At 35.7% G+C, this 21,382-nt stretch overlaps 1 protein-coding gene across 2 annotated transcripts in view; it reads left to right on the top strand.

The window, feature by feature from the left end:
- The window catches only part of RADX (RPA1 related single stranded DNA binding protein, X-linked), a 71,857-nt gene that overhangs the window by 40,528 nt on the left and 9,947 nt on the right, over positions 1 to 21,382 (top strand). For both annotated transcript variants that reach the window (XM_067724633.1, XM_067724632.1), the window contains exons 12-13: positions 7,504 to 7,794; positions 15,029 to 15,196. In XM_067724633.1, coding sequence (XP_067580734.1) covers positions 7,504 to 7,794; positions 15,029 to 15,196 — 459 coding nt within the window. The remainder of the gene's footprint in view (positions 1 to 7,503; positions 7,795 to 15,028; positions 15,197 to 21,382) is intronic.

Raw genomic sequence — 21,382 nt, 5'->3', positions numbered from 1 at the left:
AATTTGGTATCATCACCAAAGTGCAAGTAAATATAAATAAACTTGTTTATATTAAGCACTTATTAAGTTGTTTCTTTGGTGGTACATCTCTTCAAATGTACTATTTTGAATTAACAGAAGAATACTAAAGTAGGAAGTTTAATTTTTATTTGACAATAAATATAGGTAAAGCTTAAAAGGTAGTTGTAGTTCCTTTCTTTGCTGTTAGGTTGACTGGTTTGAATATTTGGGTTCATTTCTGAAGTGATTTCATGACACAATTTAGTTCTGGTAGGGTATCTTTAGAGTGGTTTTGTTTAAATCAGATGTTATAAGGGGTCATCTCTCTAAACTTTTTAGCACTTTAGATCCTTCTTGCTTTTTGAGTTACTCTTATTTGGGGATTGACTTCTAGTCAGTCTGACAGATTAACAACCCACAAAGGTCCCAGGTTTTGGCACCCAAAAAAAAAGAACCCACAAAGGGATCTGGACTATACCCCCCAAAAAAATAAAAGATAGAAAATAAGGGGAAGATCATTATAATATAAATATATAGCCAAGCTGAAAGCAAGAGTGAAAAATCCCTAAGTGGCAGAAACAAAAGAATTTAAATTTAGTGGTGAGTAGGAACTAAAACTAAAACTGCTCTTGGGCATTTCAGAACTAGATAGAGGCCTAAATGATCATAGGCTGAGGTGTAATAACGACATGGAAAAGAGAGTCCAGACCACAGGCCTCTTACATGTGAAGTAGAACTAATATAAAGTTGGAAGGTTATTAAGGTCCAGATAAATTATTCCCATCAGCATGGGGAAGTATCAAGGAGCTTCCTGTATTCCCTGGGCAATGGGTAGGAAAAATTGAATTGACTTAGTACCCACTGAATTGAATTAGAACCCTTATTAAACATCAAATTCTATTCCATTGGTCTGTATGTATGTCCCTATGTCAGTATCACAATGTTTTGATTACTGTAGCTTTGTATCAAGTTTTGAAATTGGGGTGTATGAGTCCTCCAACGTTGTTCTTCTTGTTCAAGATTGCTTTAGCATTCGGGACTCCTTGTAATTCCATATGAATTTAAGGATCCATTTTACCATTTTTGCAAAATAGGCTTTTGAGATTTTGATAGGGATTGCATTGAGTCTGCAGATTGTTTTGGATAGTATTGACATCTTAATAATATTAACTCTTCTAGTCCATGAACATGGGATTTCTTTCTGTTCATTTTTAGACATTCTTTAATTTATTTCAACAATGTTTTGTAGTGTTCAGTACACAAGTCATTCACCTCTTGCTTAAAGTTATTCCTAGGTATTTTATTCTTTTAGTTGCTATTATATTTAGAATAGGTTTCTTAATTTCCTTTTGAATCTCTTATTATTGGTCTGTGGAGATTTTTTTTTCTTTTTTAGTGAGTTTAGGTAGTTTCTTTGCTTTTAGGAATTTGTTTCATCTAGGTTTTCTAATTTGTTGGTATATGATTGTTCATAGTGTTCTATTATAATCATTTTTATTTCTGTAATAAATCACATTTTCATTTCTGCATTTAGTTTTTGTGTCTTCTCTCCTTGGGGAGAAGGTCAGTTGAGGTAAAGATTATCAATTTTGTTGGTCTTTACATAGGACAAGCTTTTGGTTTCTTAGATTCTATTATTTTTTCTATTCTCTATTTCATTTATATTTACTCTAAGCATAATTACTTCTTTTTCTTAACTTTGGGTTTAGTTTTCTCTTTTTCTAGTTCCTCAAAGTTTAATGTTATTGAATGAGATCTTTCTTTCTTTTTTAACATCTTTATTGGAGTATAATTGCTTTACAATGGTGTGTTAGCTTCTGCTTTATAACAAAGTGAATCAGTTATACATATACATACGTTCCCATATCTCTTCCCTCTTGCGTCTCCCTCCCTCCCACCCTCCCTATCCCACCCCTCTAGGTGGTCACAAAGCACCGAGCTGATCTCCCCGTGCTATGTGGCTGCTTCCCACTAGCTATCTATTTTACGTTTGGTAGTGTATACATGTCCATGCCACTCTCTCACTTTGTCACAGCTTACCCTTCCCCCTCCCCATATCCTCAAGTCCATTCTCTAGTAGGTCTGTGTCTTTATTCCCGTCTTGCCCCTAGGTTCTTCATGACCATTTTTTTTTAGATTCCATATATATGTGTTAGCATACGGTATTTATTTTTCTCTTTCTGACTTACTTCACTCTGTATGATAGTCTCTAGGTCCAGCCACCTCACTACAAATAGCTCAATTTCATTTCTTTTTATGGCTGAGTAATATTCCATTGTCTATATGGGCCACATCTTCTTTATCCATTCATCTGTCGATGGACACTTAGGTTGCTTCCATGTCCTGGCTATTGTAAATAGAGCTGCAATGAACATTTTGGTACCTGACTCTTTTTGAATTATGTTTTTCTCAGGGTATATGCCCAGTAGTGGGATTGCTGGGTCGTATGGTAGTTCTACTTTTAGTTTTTTAAGGAACCTCCATACTGTTCTCCATAGTTCTTTTTTTTAATATCAGTATTTCTGCTGTAAATTTCCCTCAGATCACCACTTTCACTGCATCTTATAAGTTTTTATGTTGTATTTTCATTTTTGCTCATCTCAAGGTATTTTATAATTTCCCTTGTGACTTCTTATTTGACCTATTAGTTGCTTAAGAGTGTGTTGTTTAATTTCCACATATATGTGAATTCTCTAGCTTTCCTTCTATTGTTAATTTCTAGCTTCATTCTATTGTGGTCAGAAAAGATACTTTGTATTATGTGATTCTTTTTAAATTTATTGAGGCTTATTTTGTGGCCTAACATATGGTCCATCCTGGAGATATTTCGTGTATTTTTGAAAAGAATGTATTCAACTGTTGTATAAATATATATTTAAAGAAGTTTAGCTTCTACCCCTGTTCCCTGCATCCTCTTCCTTCTCCACCATTATAGGTAACTTTTTAATTCATTCTATGGTATGTCTTTTCATTGTTTTTTTAATAATATAAGAAGGTATGTGTGTATATCAGAGAGAGAGAAGGAGTCACGCCCCCCCCTTTCTTAGATAAATGTACAACTACCTTTGAGAGCAATTTGACAAGACCTAATTTATTGAAAATGTTACACTTTGTGACCTATATGTTGGGCACACTGGGAGACATGTTCTAAGATGAGTATTGGAGCATTGTTTAAAATAGGAAAACTCTTTTACATTCATTATTTTTTTCTTTTTTTAATTGAGGTATAATTAGCGTGTAACATTATATTAATTTCACGTGTGCAACATAATGATTTGATATTTGTATATATAGCAAAACGATTCCCACAGTAAGTCTAGTTAACATTCGTCACCATACATAGTTACAAAAAATTTTTTTCTTGTGATGAAAACTTTTAAGATCTACTCTCTTAGTAAGTTTCAAATATGCAATATGATATTAACTATAGTCACCATGCTGTACATTACATCTCCATGACTTACTTATTTTATAACTGGAAATTTGTACCTTTTGACCCACTTCACCCACCCGCTCCCAAACCCCTACCCCTGGCAACCACCAATCTGTTCTCTGTATCTATGAGCTTGTTTTTTTCTTGGGGGGAGGTCTGTCTTTTTTTTTTATTCCACATGTGGGATCATACAATATTTGTCTTTCTCTGTCTGACTTATTTAACTTAGCATAATGTTCTCAAGTTTCATCCATGTCAAGATTTCATTGTTTTCATGGCTGAATAATATTCCATTGTATATACACCACCTGTTCTTTATCCATTCTTTCATTGATGGGCCTTTAGGTTGTTTTCAGGTCTTGGCTATTGTAAATAATACTACAGTGGACAGGGGGGTGTATATATCTTTTTTTTAATGTTATTTTTTAACCATTATGCTTATTGTATTTTTTTTTTACAGCAGGTTCTTATTAGTTATCCATTTTATACATATTAGTGTGTATATGTCAATCCCACTCTCCCAATTCATCACACCACCACCCCGCCCCAAAGCGGGGTATATATATCTTTTTGAGTTAGTGTTTTTTATTTCTTTGGATAAATACCCAGTAGTGGAATTGCTGGATCATATTGTTGTTCTATTTTTACTTTTTTGAGGAACATCCATACTGTTCTCCGTAGTGGCTGCACCAATTTACGTTCCCACCAACAGCATATGAGGGTTCGCTTTTTGCCACATCCTCACCAACACTTGTTATTTCTTGTCTTTTTGATAATAGCCATTTTAACAGGTGTCAGATGATATCTCGTGGTTTTGGTTTGCGTTTCCCTAATAGTGATGTTGAACATCTCTTTTATGTACTTGTTGGCCATCTGTATGTCTTCTTTGGAAATATGTCTATTCAGATCCTCTGCCCCCTTTTTAATCACATTGTTTATTTGTTTGTTTGTTTGTTATCGAGTTGAACAAGTTCTTTATATATTTGGATATTAACCCCTTATCAGATATGTGATTTGCAATCATTTTCTCGCATTCTGTAGGTTGCCTTTTCATTTTGTTGATGGTTTCCTTTGCCATGCAGAAGTTTTTTAGTTTGATGTAGTCCCATTTGTTTATTAACTGCAGTTTTAATGAATGAATTAGATCTATATGTGTTAACATGGTTACTGATGTATTTCCAGATATGTTTCATGATAGCTTTGGAAATTACTGTGTCTGTAAATTCAAAAGCCACTCATTTTGTGAATATATAGCTAATTTGTTTATGTGGTTTAATTGTGCTAGTTATTTTGAAGACTACAAAGTTTAACATCTTATTGTTTGTATCTGGTAACTTAGATAAGTAAGACATACATTGAAAAGTTCACAATAACAGTACTACTGAGATCATAAGACATTATAGGTAGCCTCTGACTTACACAGTTCTTTAAAAAGTCTATTATACTTGCTACCAAGCATAGATCTGATCACTGATTGAAATACTCTGTTTTTTCTAGACTTGTAGATCTTGCACCAGCATGGGGTCGGTGAAGGCAAGGGGGAAAGAGGCAAAAGAAATAGCTCCTCTCCGACCCCCATGCCTCCATACACCCCTACCTATCACTCTTATCCACATAATGAAATGCTTAGAGTAGATTTTGTGAAGAAAAATCACTATGCCTATACACATACATTTATACCATGTCCTTTTTCACCTCACAACCTAAATGTGGTCTTCTCCTGAAATTTTTCCTCATTAAAACATAAATCCATTCTCACCAGAAATAAGGGTAAAATGAATCATTAAAATAACAGTGATCACTATAATTCTGGTATATAATTAGATATATACAAAAATATAATTTTGCTAGTAATTAACCTGTATCTTAGTTATGCATTAGGCTTAAACAATAATGTTTTTCATTTGGTAATTTTAGTAATATTCAAGCTAAAAATAAAAGCATTCTAGTATATAATTTTCCATCTTATTTTTAGAAAAACCTGAGCTCTAGATGTATTTTGTCTCCTAATTATTGCCTTTGAAATCTTGCTATTCACAACCAGTGACTGCCAATATCTCTTGTACTGATTTCATACCCATTTGTATTAATTATGAACATATAATTGGGATAGTTAATTACAGTCCCAAGTTACTAAATTAAAAAACAACGCATGGGGCTTCCCTGGTGGCGCAGTGGTTGAGAGTCCACCTGCTGATGCAGGGGACACGGGTTCGTGCCCCAGTCCGGGAAGATCCCACATGCCGTGGAGCGGCTGGGCCCGTGAGCCATGGCCGCTGAGCCTGCGTGTCCGGAGCCTGTGCTGTGCAACGGGAGAGGCCACAACAGTGAGAGGCCCGTGTACCGGGAAAAAAAAAAAAGCATTATTTTTTCAGAAGAACTTTTCATGTAAACATTAAACCTTGCCAGTTCTTAACACTCAAATAAGAAAACAGCCATAGAAAATATTCTGACTTATTCCTGACAGTGTCAATCATAGGATTTTTTTTCCTATGCAATGGATGTAATTACTTAATTTTTAAAGATTGGAATGGCCCATAACTTGTTCTTTGTGTGCATTATTTTAGAACAAATCAGTCAGGAATTCTCACTATAACTTGGGTTGTAATAGCTACTTATTGCTAATCTAATTATGTACTTTTATTAGTTTGGGTAAGGGAAATTCATTTCTAGAAGATAAAAAGGGTAAATCATTGCCCAATCCTTACTTTACTCCTATTAACTTTGAGTTTTTCTCTTGGCTTTTATTGTTTCCTTTCCTTTTCATGTGTGATTAAATTTTTTATCCTTTTCATTTGTTATCAAGCGTTATTGTAGGAAGTTAAGTGTGTTCATCAACTAAATTTTAAGTTTAAAAAAATACTCTTGTAATATCACAGTGTTTTGAATACCTGGTAAGAAGTTCACCTCTTCATCTTCTCTAAAAATTCAATGTAGTATTTTACCTCGGAATAAATTTTCAGTCTCTGTCTAGGTTTAAGAAACCAAGAAAGTAGTCTGGGGATATAGAATAAAGTTCAAAAACAGAAGTGATATATTAACCACACTGAAACCTTGCTGTTGAAACACCCTTCTGTCTCAGCATGGTTTTTTATGCTAGGAAGATAATAAAGGCCAAGGCATAGGCAGCCTACAATGAAGCAATTCAGCAACCTTGCTGAACTCTGGAACAGTTGCTGTCAGCTTGCCTTAACTAGCAGAACTGACAGTGTGAGAAGTTCCAACATCTCTTTTTTTTCTGATTCTTCTCTATGTCTTCAGTTCCCAGGGTGTATTATTTAATTATTATTTTAGCAAATTCCTTAGTGTAGTATTTGGTACATAATAGGTGCTCAATAATTATTTGCTGAGTGAATTGAATGAATGGATAAATGTCATAATGTGTAAGAGGGAAATTATATTCTGCCTTAGAAACTAAATATGTTAGATAAATTGTACATAAATGATAAACTGACTTGATGATAGAGAACAATTAAGAGTTGAAGTGGTCTTTCATTTCAATTTAGTTCCCTCTTTGTTTTCCATATGTTATTTATATCTGAAAGGAATATCATATCAACGGTCCTTTTGAAAGAGACTTATATCCAAAAAATAGACTGCATTCTGTGTGTGTTCAGGATACTTTTAGCAAAGATTAACAAAATTTTATTTTAAGCTTAAATTCCACCAATAGTGTGTGGAGGTCCAATCTCTAAAGGTTATTATTCTCATGAATTTTACTTAACTTGAATTTGTCACTGAATATAAAAGGAATGTTTGTTTATTTAAGAGCATTTAGGAAATATAGAAAAGTATAAAGAAGATAATTACAAATCTCGTTAATTCCAGAAACAGAAAAAACAATATTACTTTTTAATATTTTGGAGTAAAAGTTTATTTTGAAGGTGAATTCTAGTTCTTTCCTCACTTTAATAAGAGTTACCTTTTGGACATTCAGTTTACATTTTGTAGGTGGTTGATTTTTAAAGTTAATTAAGCTATTTCTCATTAATCTGTGCTTGTTTTGTAGTGATTTACCTGATTTGGTTAGTTTATAGGTCTCAATTGTGTTCATCTTGCTTCTTTAACAGGTCAAGAAAGGACAAGAACTGGTCGCATAGGGAAAGCCAGAAAAACTATAAGTGATAAATGGGAAAGTCAGATGTGGAGAGAAAAGAAGTTTGGCTTAATAAGTCACCTACGATACAGCTGTATTTATCCTGAAAGTATTCCACGGAGATTTGTTTTAGAACACAGAAATTTTCTTACCCAGCAGTATAATTCTCAGCCTGCAAAATACATACCACAAGAAGGAAGACCCCCACATCTTTATGATTTTAAGAGTGCCCTAGTCCTTGGACATTTTGAAGTAACCATCTTAGGTAAGTCACCTGTTCTTCTCTTTGAATATTGTTAATTTGACATAATTTAAATATAGATGATACTATTTTGCTTTAAAAAATTAAGCGCGCCACATCCCCACCACCAAAAAAGTTAAGCCCAAGGAGAACTCCTGTTTGGCTCAAACCAAAGGAATGGAGCACTAATTCTGGAATACATTAAGCTTTAATTGTGGGCATTTAAATATTGGCAAGTCCTTAGAAAGTACTGGGGAGAGAAGAATGGGAACCAAGGGAACTTTCCTTAGCCCTGACTCTCCTACTACCTCTAAAACTGATTCACTTATCCTTTAGCCACCACTTTCTTGCTCATATTCTCTGCCTCTTTCTCAGTGCATCTGAACCACTGAAGGGTAAAATGTAGGTTAAAGAGAAAGGCATACTAATTGAGAGAAGATCCTATGAACAGACGTCTGTTTAGCCTGTGAAGAAAATAAAATTCTCAAGTAACAAGTTGAACAGAAGGAAGCTATTCAAAAAACTATCTTGTCTGACAAGGGACAATAAACTGATTTTCTCAGGTTGTTCTAAACTGACAGGTAGCTATAGAACTTATAAAAATTTAAAGTCAACACATTTTTAAACTTAGGTTTATTTTTTAATTTTTTAAATTTTGGCTGTGTTGGGTCTTTGCTGCTGCGTGCGGGCTTTCTCTAGTTGCGGCGAGCAGGGGCTACTCTTCGTTGCAGTACGTGGGCTTCTCATTGCGGTGGCTTCTCTCGTTGTGGAGCATGGGCTCTAGGCTCGTGGGCTTCAGTAGTTGTGGCCTGCGGGCTCAGTAGTTGTGGTTCACGGGCTCTAGAGCGCAGGCTCAGTAGTTGTGGTGCATGGGCTTAGTTGCTCCACGGCATGTGGGATCTTCCCGGACCAGGGATCAAACCCGTGTCCCCTGCATTGGCAGGCAGATTCTCAACCACTGTGCCACCAGGGAAACCCAACTTACATTTATTTTTAAAGTTTGTTTCTCATGAATGAAAAATGTACACAAAAATTAATTATAAAATAAAATCTTAACCAAAATGAGCTACTCTCTAGGCTTTTATTTGTACTTGAAAGGAAGATCTTGTTACCTTAAAATGAAAGAATGATGAAGTGCCATTAGTAAATTAATTAAATGCCTGAAAGAGGATGCATTTCATAGAGTTTTGCACCTACAGTACTGAAGTGAATTACCTTGCCCTTAATCAAGATTCCTGTTTCCCCTTTACTCTCTCCCACTCCTTCTGCCCTACTTCCTCACACGTAAATATGTACATACATGTGATTGTGTATATGTATATAATCTATGGAAAGTATAAATTCCCATTGACTCTGTTAGACCTTCTCAGACCTAAGTTTCAAATGCTTCTTTTTCCTAGACTGCATTGCTTGTTATCTTTGGGTAACTTATCAATCTTAGTTTTATATCTAGGAAACAAAAATTATAGTGGAGATTTTTCATACATCACAAAAAGTAACCATGAAAACCATGAGTTCATCTGGAATCACAGAAATTGAATACTTCTCTTCTTTTCAACATGTCACTGATCCTCTAAACATCTCAGCTGTCTTATAAATATTGTGAACCTTTGTAGCTTTACTATGCATCACCTAAAAGCAAGAATCAGATATAAAGAAGGCAAATTTGTCATTCTGCCCAACCAGCTGTAATCCATGTTAGAATTGGGCTGTTTTATATCCTACCATTTTTCAAGGACATAAGTGGATTTACAGGGATAAAAGACAGTGAAAATATGTATGGATAAAACAAAACAGAGCATTTAAAAGGATACAGAAAAAGTAGGTATTACTAGGTGCCTATAAATAACAAATTATTACCATTCGGTGGTAATTTTCTGTGAGCTTTCTGGCAGGAAGGGAGAAAAAGGATTGTTCCTAATGAGGTACTTAATTTTAAAGGTAAAAGAAGCCTGGATATCTTCTAGTCGTAACCCCCTAGCTAGGTAAAAGCCAGGCCATGATTAAAAATCATGTCTTAATCCCCTACCCCTATAATGTCCCTCCCCCTTCCCTCTCCCCCCTGATAACAACTAACTTGTTCTCTATATCTGTGAGTCTGCTTCTTTTTTGTTATACTCACTCACTTGTTTATTTCTTTGGATTCCACATGTAAGTGATATCATATAGTATTTGTCTTTCTCTATCTGACTTATTTCACTTAGCATAATGCCCTCCAAGTCCATCCATGTTGCTGCAAATGGCAAAATTTCATTCTTTTTTATGGCTGAGTAGTATCCCATTGTACACGTATACCACATCTTCTTTATCCATTCATCTGTTGATGGTCACTTATGTTGCTTCCACATCTTGGCAATTATAAATAATGCTGCTATGAACATTGGGGTGCATGTATCTTTTCAAATTAGTGTTTTTGTTTTTTTCGGATATATACCCAGAAGTACAATTGCCGGGTCATCTGGTAGTTCTATTTTTACTTTTTTGAGAAACCACCATAATGTTTTCCACAGTGGCTGCACCAATTTACATTCCCACCATCAGTATGCAAGGGTTCCCTTTTCTCCACATTCTTGCCGACATTTGTTATTTGTGTTTTTTTTTTTTTTCTGCGATATGTGGGCCTCTCACTGTTGTGGCCTCTCCCATTGCGGAGCACAGGCTCCGGGCGCGCAGGCTCAGCGGCCATGGCTCACGGGCCCAGCCGCTTCATGGCATGTGGGATCCTCCCGGACCAGGGCACGAACCCGTGTCCCCTGCATCGGCAGGTGAACTCTCAACCACTGCGCCACCAGGGAAGCCCTATTTGTGTTCTTTTTGATGATAGCCATCCTGACAGGTGTGAGGTGATATCTCATTGCTCTGCTCTTTTAGTGTGAAAGCAGCCATAGACAATGTGTAAACGAATGTGCATGGCTATGTTTGAATAAAACTTTTTAGACCCTTAAATCTGAGTTGCATGTAATTTTCACATATCACAAAATATTCTTCTTTAGATTTTTTTTCAACCATTTAAAATGAAAAAAAAGTTTCCTAGCTCATGGGTTGTACAAAACCAGGTAGAGGCTATATTTGACCCTTCCCCCCACCAACTTATAGTTTGCTGACCCCTCTTCTAGATTCCTGTTTTTAGATGAAACTGATTAAACCAATCAAGGCAGATAAGTCTGTATGATTTTTAAAGTTCTTCCAACATGAAGTTTGTCCAGCCTACACTGATACTACCTTCTGGTGGTTTATTGTCCCTCTGCTGTATCTTGCTGATCTCTGGAGGACCCAGTAATTTTGAAGTGTCTTATTCTGGGAGCCAGAAAGGTTATTCAGACCATAACCCTGTTACTTGGTCATTAGCTCTGACTGGTCTAGGGTGAATCATTATTGAAAATACTGAACGGAATTTGTAATCTTACCTCCCACGATTCTAATGGCTCCCAACAACCACCTGGGTACTGTGGCAATATCAGAAACCCATCTCAGAAGTACCAATTCTTGTATTAAAATTCTTGCTATGCCATCTCACTTGACTCAAATAAGTAGATAGTATTAATAAGTGCTAAAATCTCGGCCCATTGCCTATTATGTAATAACACACTTCAAAGAGAAGATATTGGGATGGAGTGTAATAACACACTTCAAAGAGAAGATATTGGGATGGAGTAACACTAAATTTTCAGTGCCTTTAGCCCAGGTACAAAATTTTTAATCTATTGGTCAATTTTAAGAATTATTTCTCACTTTAAATATAAGAAAGTATTTTTCAAAAGCTTTATTGGACTCATAGATGGTGTTAGTATATCACTGACTCTGCCAACACTAATTTAGTTACCCATGAAATGCTGAGTCAGTTAAAGCTTAAGAGTTCCCTCTTCGATTTGCATTTAACTTAGACAATAAGGAAAATATTCAGCCAGTCTTTAGTAAACCTCTGAAAGCCATCTGTTTATCTCTTGGAAATCAAGAGATACAAACCCCAGTAACAATAGGTATAATTTAAGGAGAGCTGTCAAGACAGTATTTTCTAGACTTTTTGTCAAAAGATTTTTTGTCAAAAATTTTTTATATGGTTTGTTCTTTTCCTTTTCTGCAAAATGCATTTAAATGATAATTTAAAAATTTTAATAGCATTAATTGTAACATCAAAGTAATGTAATATGCTATAGTTAACATGGAAATCATAAGGCTTTACTTACCTTGATTTTTTTCTCCTATTAAAGCAACCAAGCAGGCCAACATAATTCCTGCCCTCCTTGGTACTGGCCTGCAAGCTCAGGATCAATTATTTGTACCCCTGAGGTATGCCTCCTTCCGTACTGAAGACTACTTGAACCATTAACTGAGTAGCACTGGGTTCCCTCACTCTTGGTTCCCTAACTGGCTATATCCTTAGGATATTCTGTCCCGCTGGCATGCTTCCCATTATTGTATCTTGAATGGAGCAGCACACTGGATTATATGGGTTCCAGAGGTGGTTACTGTTGCCACCCCTTAATTCTGTCCCTTATTCCATTGCATAATAAAAGTAATTTAATCCTTAAACCTTAAGTAGCTACTATCAGATTTCATCAGTGTAAGACACTTTTTTCCCCATATTTTAACATCTTTGAAAATTGATACGGATCTTATAATCGATGTCATGCCTTTGTTTAGTTGGTAGCATTTTTCTTTCTTAGTGGTATATAAAATAATGATCATCTTAAAAATCAATGGTATCTTAGATTCCATGAAACATGGTATATGCCAAGTACCCTTAGCTATGTGTTGGGATTACAAATTGCCCTCCTCTGCAACACACACACACAAACACACACACTTTTCACTGGAAAAGAAATTCAGTGACAACAAAGAATTTGAGAGGAAGATATATAAATTGCATACAATACACTTTACAAAAGAGGAATATGAGCTTGTTTGATTTTATATCTGCCTCTAATTTTTAATATAGTCCACATATATTATCACGTTTACCTAGATAGTATGTTGTAAGTTATCTAAGTAACACATAAACAGTAAGTCACCATTGAAGTGCATTATACATGTACATTGTGGGGAGGATGTTTGTGTTCATCTCTTTTGCTGTTGGGAATATGGATGAATTCATATTTGAACACAATGCACAAATGTCCTAAAGTCTAATATTCGAAAATTATAGGTTAAAAATACACACATATACATTCTTTTGCTCAATTTAACAAATATTTACTGAGCACCTAAGGCATGCCCAGCACTGTTCTGGGGGCTGAGGTTACATGCGTTAATGCAACAGATAACAGAGCCTATGGTAAAATGAGATGGTAATAAGGGTTAGAAGAAAAGGGTTGGAGAGTGCTGTTGTAGGAAAGGGCTAAATTTTAAATAGAGTTGTCAAGGGAGGTCTCCCTGAGAAAATAACATTTCACCAGACACCTGATGGAGGTGAAGGAGCAAGCCGTGTGTTTACCTGGGGAAAGAACATTCTATGTACAAGAACATCAAGTACAGAGGCCCTAGGCATGTTTACTTATACATTTGCACTCTGAACTCTAGTTTTAACCAAACAACTCATGATGAATTTTACCAATAATGTTGAAGCTAAACTCACAGCATTCTGTAATTTAGAAAGCAACTCATAATAGCATCAGTGACACACTGATAATGAAGCTATCTTCCTGAAAATATCAGGATTTCCAACTTCTAATATTTTCTCAATTCTAAAGCATACTTTTTTTTTTTTACATTTGCAAGTTGGAATGCATCTTATGGTCAATGGGTACATTAATGCAGCATTTCCTTTTTCATTAAAAAACTGTTACTAAATTGATGGTATGTCTTAGATTTGGTATTAGAATCAAGGAAATGGGATGCCATTGTGTGCACATTGACATGAGTTTTGCAGCATTGCTAAGAGTTCTGAGGTAGCTGTACTTGTAATACTGAATTGGAATCCACAGTAAATTCTAGATGGCATGACTGTTTTAGTTTATGAATATCAGATTTTAGTAATCCTTAAAAAGCTTTAAGTAGCCCTTAGTTGTTCGTTAAGTTAAAGCTATGGAACTTAGTGTCATTTGCCCATAAAATCAAAGAACGAGGGCTTCTCTGGTGACGCAGTGGTTGAGAGTCCGCCTGCCGATGCGGGGGACGCGGGTTCGTGCCCCGGTCCAGGAAGATCCCACGTGCTGCGGAGCGGCTGGGCCCGTGAGCCATAGCCACTGAGCCTGCACGTCCAGAGCCTGTGCTCTGCAACGGGAGATGCCACAATAGTGAGAGGCCCGCGTACTGCAAAAAACAAAAACAAAAAAGAACAGACTTCCATTTCTGGATCAGTTTACAGCTTAACTGGAAGGACTTGTTTACTTACCATTTGCTCCTACTCCATACTTCAGCATTGCTATAGGGCTGAATAGGAGAGATATAGAATCTACGGGACTTGCTGACTAAAATATCAGGGAAGAATGAAAGGGAGGAGTTAAGGATAACTTCTAGGTTTCTGGTTTGGGTGACTGGGTGAAATTCAGAGTTTTCAAGATGTGCTCTGTGCGTTTACCCTTGCTCCAGCCAAGATGGTCTCCTTAACTCTGGTCTTTACTTTTGGCTTCTCCCTGTCCTGCCTGAAATACCCTTCTCTCTATTTAAATGTTACTCATCCTTTAATACCCAGCTCAAACCCTTGACTCTAGGAATCTTTTTTTATCCACCCTAGTTGACATTGACTCTCATAAAGAGTAACAGACACAGGTCAGGATTCATGTTGGTTGTTTCCCCATACTGCAACCTTTTCTAGCCCTAATGGTGAGTGATTAAAGTTTTTCTTGTATATTTGAGGACAAATGGAACCTTGTTACTACCATCCCTGGCCTTGCTTGAGTCTTATATCCTTAAGTCCAAATTGCAGTAATTGAACCAGTAGTTACCTCTGAATTCTCCTATCCTGTAATGGCACCTGTCATGAATGATGAAGAAAACACCCTACATGTCTTCATTTATGTGACTAGGCTATCCTCTGGATATTGAAATTTAAGCCTTCTGTCAATATTAAAAGATTTGGGATTGTTATTTCCAGCGGTGGAGATAGATTGCTCCAAAGTGTCTCTTCTATCAACCAATAGCATGTATTCATAAATGTTTGTACAGGAAAGGGTTTAGTTCCTAGTTTTGAAAGTTTTTTTTTTTACAGTTTTGAAGCTATTTGGCACATGTGCGGATCAAACCAGCAAATCTGGCCACGTTAGCACCATGTACTAACCCACTGCACTTTTAATAAAGTGTGATTTTTCTTTAACAGGTCTGAATCATGAGAGAGCAATCAGTGTTGCATTCCTTCCCGAGTATTCTCCGGAAGATGTCCGAACATCTCAAATAGACACATTATTGACCTGCATGAATTACAGCTGTGTGTTTCCACAGGAATTAACTGGCAATGACAGATTTCAAGGTCCAAAAGCAGTTACAGGTAAGACAATCTCAGGATCTTTTCACTCAGAAAATAAAATTAATATTGCAAACAGTCCTAACCTTAAGATGTTATTATATAAATAGTTCTAGCCTTAACATTTGATATAGTTTAAAGAATTATTAGGTAAAAGTACCCAAAGACTTATAAATGAGAATATATTTTTAAATAAAATTGGATAGATTAGTGGTTTCTATTCCAGGCAGGCATTAAGAATGTTCTCTTATAATACATTTTTAAATGTAAGTATTCATTAGACCTAAGTGGTATGCACATGGAGCAGTGCAACTTCTACTCTTCTCTCCTTTTAATTCAGGCCTTTCACCTTATAATTGCCTGAAATCTCAATACCTCCATAGTATAGTAGAGTACAATTGTTTTCTCTTATAAATGTTGTTATTCAAGTGCTATGCAATAAATTTCTTCAGGGCTGCTAGGAGTGTATGTAATCCCAGTAGTGAAACCCTTCAACCAACTAATTGTTTAGGCTGCTACATAATATCCTGAACTATAAATCATTTCTATATACCAGTAAAATTATGTGTCCAATTATAATTATCCTATTCACTTTCTGTTGTCATTTCTATTTCCTAAGCATGTGGTAAAGTTTCTAGCCATTTTCATCAAGCTTATAAGAATATTACATTTTAAAAAGCTTTAAAGAAAGGCTTTATTATCTTGGGATTTTTGTGGTGCGTCTTTCTAAGCTGATGAAACCCTTGAGTGGGTGTTGTTTTTAAACAAGTCTTATGAGCTGTACCTGATGATGAAGTAGCTTTTGGCAGTAATGGTTACTGCAAACTGAACTTGAGTATCTAATTTTGTAAGAGATGAGGTTTTTTATTTTTCCACAGTCCATTTTAAAGATGGTATATTAGTTAACTTGCAGTATTACTTCTTACATTTCAGCTCCTTAGACTTACAGTAACCCAGATTTCGTAATTAGGGCCCTAATATGTACTTTAAATATTTGTGCACTCATGTTCTTGCTTCATGCAGTATCCACTTCTGTCACGTTTCTTCTGCTATATGTGTATGTTATTATTGATATAAAAAATCAAGGCAAAATCCTCAGGTATCTACTAGTTGCTAGTGCCAGTAGTCTTCCAGCAGTCACTAACATGGTCAAGTGAAAATACCTGGTACCATTCTGCCGAAGCAGTTAGTATTTTGGGACATGAAGGGCAAGAATCCCTAGAAAAGTGATGTGATCAAAAGCAAGGTGATTCATTTTGAACATGGAATACCGTATTTTTCATGACATAATGATAGTGTCCGTTTAGCTCTGTGCAAAGCATTGTGCCTGGACATTTTACATAAGTTACAACTAATCCTAACAAGAGACTTTCAAGGTAGACATTATTATCCCCTATTTATAGATGATTAGACTGAAAATCAGAGAGACTCACCAGCATGGATAACAGCTAGGATCTAAACCCAGATCAGTCTGATTCAAAACATTTCTATTCCCTCCATAATTACAAACTGAAAGATAAAAATATACAGAATAATGTAATGCAGTGGCTTATAGTATAACATTGGTATCATCTTTTAAACATTTTTATGAACTAGTTTCTTTTTTATTATAAAAGCTATACATGTTCACAATTTAAAAATTCAAACAATACCAAAAGGCACAGGGTAAAAGTGAAAGTTCCCCTCCCTGCCTTTGAAGGTCCATCCCCTTCTGCCAACCTACTCACCCACTCTCTGGAGGTAACCAGTATTCTTTGAATCCTTAAGAAATTATTTTTGCATATAACAGTATATTCTGTCTCTCACACACGCATACACAAACATACACTCTCTCTCTCTCTTAAGTACACACAAATGGAATTATAGTAAACATGGTCTCATAACCTACTTTTTCCTTGTAACACTGTGTTTTGAATAACTTTCATATTAGTATAGAGAGAGCTACCTTTTTCGTTTAGTAACTATAAATATTCCACTGTGTAGATATACCTGTATTTACTTAATCAGTCCCCTATTGATGGACATTTAGATTGTTTCCAAATGTTTTTTTCTTTTTCAAATGTTTTTGATATTAACAAACAGTACTGCAATGAGTATATCTATCTGTGTGTATGTATATAATATAATCTTTGTGCACTTACACATCTGTAGGATGAATTCTTAGATGTCACTGACTCAAAAGATATATGCATTTATAACAAGTTACACTTTAACCAAAAGAAAGAGTGCCACTTTACTCACACCCTTAGAAATACTAGGTGTTATCAGTCTTGTTAATCTTTGGCAGACGATAGGCAAAAAAGTATTATATCATTATCTTCATTTGCATATCTTAATTATTCTAAGCTTGAATATCTTCCTATGCTTATTGGCCATTTATATTTTTTCTTTCTATGAACTGTCTATGCTAGCTTTATTTTTTCCATTTTTCCATGAGCATTCTTTTTCTTATTAATTTGTAAGTTCTCTTTGCATATTGAAGAAATTTACCCTTTATTGTGTGTTGCAGTACTTTTACCAGTTTGACGTTTATTCAGTGGAAATCTTGATATTTTAAGTAATTTTATTTTTATGTACTCAAATATATCAATCTTTCATTTCTATGGTGGCTGGTTTTATGTCATACTCAAAAAGGCATCACTCAGTCCAAGATTTTTTTTTAATTCACTATGTGTTTTTCTGATACTTTTATAGCTTTGATTTTTTACTCATATATAATTTGTACTGTGGTAAAATATACGTAACATAAAATTTACCACTTTAACCATTTTTAATTGTACAATTCAGTACATTTACACTAAGTACATTTACAATGTTGTGCAACCATCATCGTTACCCATTTTCAGAACATTTTCATCATCTGAAAACAGAAACTCTATACCTGTTAAACAATAACTCCCCATTCCCCCCTCTCCCTAGCTCCTGGTAACCTCTTATTTTACTTTCCATCCCTGTGAATTTGCCTATTCTAGGTATCTCATATAAGTGAAGTAATGCAGTTTTGTCCTTTTGTGTCTGGCTTATTCACTTAGTATAATATCCTCAAGATCCATCCATGTTATAATATATATCAGAATTTCATTTCTTTTTATGACTGAATAATATTCTGTTGAATGTATGTACCACATTTTGTTTATCCATTCATCTGTTGATGGACATTTGGGTTGTTTCCATTTCTTGGCTGTTATGAATAGTTCTGCTGTGAATATTGGTATTCAAGTACCTGTTTAAGAAGTCCCTGCTTTCAGTTGTTTTAAGAATATCCCTAGGAGTGGAATTGCTGAGTCATATGGTAGTTCTATATTTAACTTTTTGAGAAACAACCAAACCATTTTCCACAGCAGCTGCATCATTTTACATTTTCACCAGCAATGCATGAGGATCCCAATTTCTCCACATCCTCGCCAACACGTTATTTTCTGTTTGTTTGTTTGTTGATAACAGCCATCCTAAAGCAGTATCTCATTGTGGTTCTGATTTGAATTTCTCTAATTACAAATGATATTGAGCATCTTTTCATGAGCTTATTGGCTATTTGCATATCTTCTTTGGAGAAATGTCGATTTAAGTCCTTTGCCCATTTTTGAATTGGGTTGTTTGGGGGGTTTTTTGCTTTTGATAATATGGCTTCATTTTTATAATTTAAAATTTTAATCCATTTGGAATTTTATTTTGGTATAGAGAATGAGATAAGGATCCAGCTTAATGTTTTCCCAAGGGATTAGCCATAGTTCCCAAATCATTTATTGAATAATACTGTTATGGTGTTATAATTGGTATTATATTTAACTATGAAGTACAAGGATATATATATATATATATATATACATACATATACATATACACACATATATATATCCCACCTCTTTGAAAGCATTGTTTTCATTGATAAACATTTCAGAAGCATAGCATGATGTGGAAAGGTTTTAACACATGTAAGAAATAATTTTATTATTCTCTAGATAATCAGAGTTTCCGACATTATTTTCAGAGGCAGGAATACCACACTATATTACAAGATAGGTTAGACTGTGCTGCAGTACAAAGCAATTCCAAAGTCTCAGTGACTTAATACAGTAAAAATTTATTTCTTGCTCAAGTCAAGTCTGATGCAATCAGTTATTAGCTTTCTCCCCAGCAGTGATTCAGGAATCCAGCATGCTTCCATCCTGTTGCACCTCCAACAGGAACAAATGGCTTCTAGGGTTGTCTAGGCAGAGGAAGAAATAGATGAAGGAGACACTGACTTTTAATTTTGTTGGACCCAAACTGCCACATCATTTCTGCTCACATTCTCATTTGCCAGAACTTATTTACATGATCCCAAGCTAACTACAAGGGAGGCCAGGACACTTTGTCTCCCATGTGACCATGAAGAGGAAATGGAGTGGCAAACACAAAGCATTGCCTTTGTCACACTCACCTTCTGCATATGTGATGTTCCTAAAAATGTACAATTTTAGTAATTCCAACATTTTAAAGTGACATGTAGAGAAGCTTATTTTATAGGTAAAATCTATAATCATTTTAAAATGATTCCTTTGTAATGTAAATAATAACATTTTAATTTGATACTAGGTTTTCTTAAGTAGAAAATGATGGTTGCTGGCATTTAATTAAGTGCTTACTATGTGTCAGCTACCATTCTAAATGCTTTTACATGCATTTAATCCTCACAACAGCCTATGATATAGGTACTAGATGAGCAGACTGAGGTGCAGAGAGGTTGTCATTTACACAAGTAGGCAGAGTTACCTAAACAGAAAGCTTACTTATACGTTATGTTGCAGGTACTACGTAAGTCATTATTTGTAGAATGATATGATGACAATTAGAATTATTAAGGTTTGGGTTTCTGCTGTTAGCATCAAATCTGAAGAGCTTGAAATCTTTCCAAAGCATCTGGATTAAAGTCCATCCCACTCAAAGAAGAAGAAAATTATATAGTACCAGCAGTTGTTATTATATTCATTGTGCTTTAGTGAACTTGCACAATTTTAAATCATTCATCAGATTTTGTGACTTGCCTAGCAGATGTGGCTGTCCTATGCAGCTAATGAAGCCTAAGCTTGAGGAGCTCTCACTTGTGTAAATCCTTTCCACAGCACTTCTAGGGTTTTTTTTTGTGTGTGTGTGTTGTTGTATTTTGTTTTCTCTTTCATAAAGAAGACCCCCAAATAGTATACCTTTCAAGCCCCACAAAATCTAGATCCACTACTGGCCCTTGGTCACAATTTTGTAGAGATGTAGCTCTAGCACAAAAGGTTAAGAGCCCATGCCTTGGTGCCAGACTGTCTGGATTAGAATCACCCTGTGACTTTACTTAAGTTACTTAACCTCTAAATGTTTTAGCTTTCTCATGTTTAAAATGAGGTCTTTGTCATGTGTAACCACTGAAGTCTGTGATACAGTAGCTTGGTAGTGGTTAGTGTTTTGAAAGAGATTCCTTAAATACATTTTAGCCAAGAAGAAGAAGAAAAGAAAAACATTACTTTCTCACCTTTTGCAGATTGGCTCTGTGTTGTGGCACCCCTTCAGTGCTTAGCCAAGATGTTTATGACTCTGTCTTAGCCCTCACTTCCTGTTCTACAGAGACTGATGGTCAGCCAGAGGTGAACAATGAGAGTTTTCTCAGGCCTTTTCTGAACGTGCATCCAGCACTGGGCATACATGTAGCCTTCTTGATTCCTTGGAATACACAGGAGCTCTTAAAAGCTCATATTCCCCCACGTATCTCTTTTCCCAGGCCCTTCCTCCCCAGGCTTTTTGGTCTGTCTATTGCTTGTCCCAACTTTAAAACCCTGATCTATCTGCTCTGACAAATGCTTTTGCCTTTATATGCTTTCAACAAAAGCCATTGGGAAAGCTACCCTAGTCATGGGATGCTCCAAATTGGGTGAAACACAAGCAAGCTCTTGCATCTGACCTTGAGGGAGCTGCCTGACAGGTCAAAATACACAACCACATCTTTGAGAATAAGGTCTGCGTAGCTCCCTCTGGTGCTAGCAACCTGCACCAAGAGTACGAGCTGCCATCTTCATGGCTGCTACTGATCTGGGGAGTAGGCGGGCAGTTTAAAACACCACAGCACACTCTTACCATAGTGCAGCAACTTCTTTCTTCATTAATCTTTCACCAGGTTGTTAAGTTTTTGTCTAGATTCCAGAGTTCTGGAAAAGTTGATCTGAGAGTTTTTTTGCCCGCTTATAA

The sequence above is a fragment of the Pseudorca crassidens genome, chromosome X (genome assembly GCF_039906515.1).
Source record: "Pseudorca crassidens isolate mPseCra1 chromosome X, mPseCra1.hap1, whole genome shotgun sequence".
NCBI classification, from domain to species: Eukaryota; Metazoa; Chordata; class Mammalia; order Artiodactyla; family Delphinidae; genus Pseudorca; species Pseudorca crassidens.
Note: the sequence above shows the minus strand (reverse complement) of the source record. Positions and strands in the feature narration are given on the sequence as shown.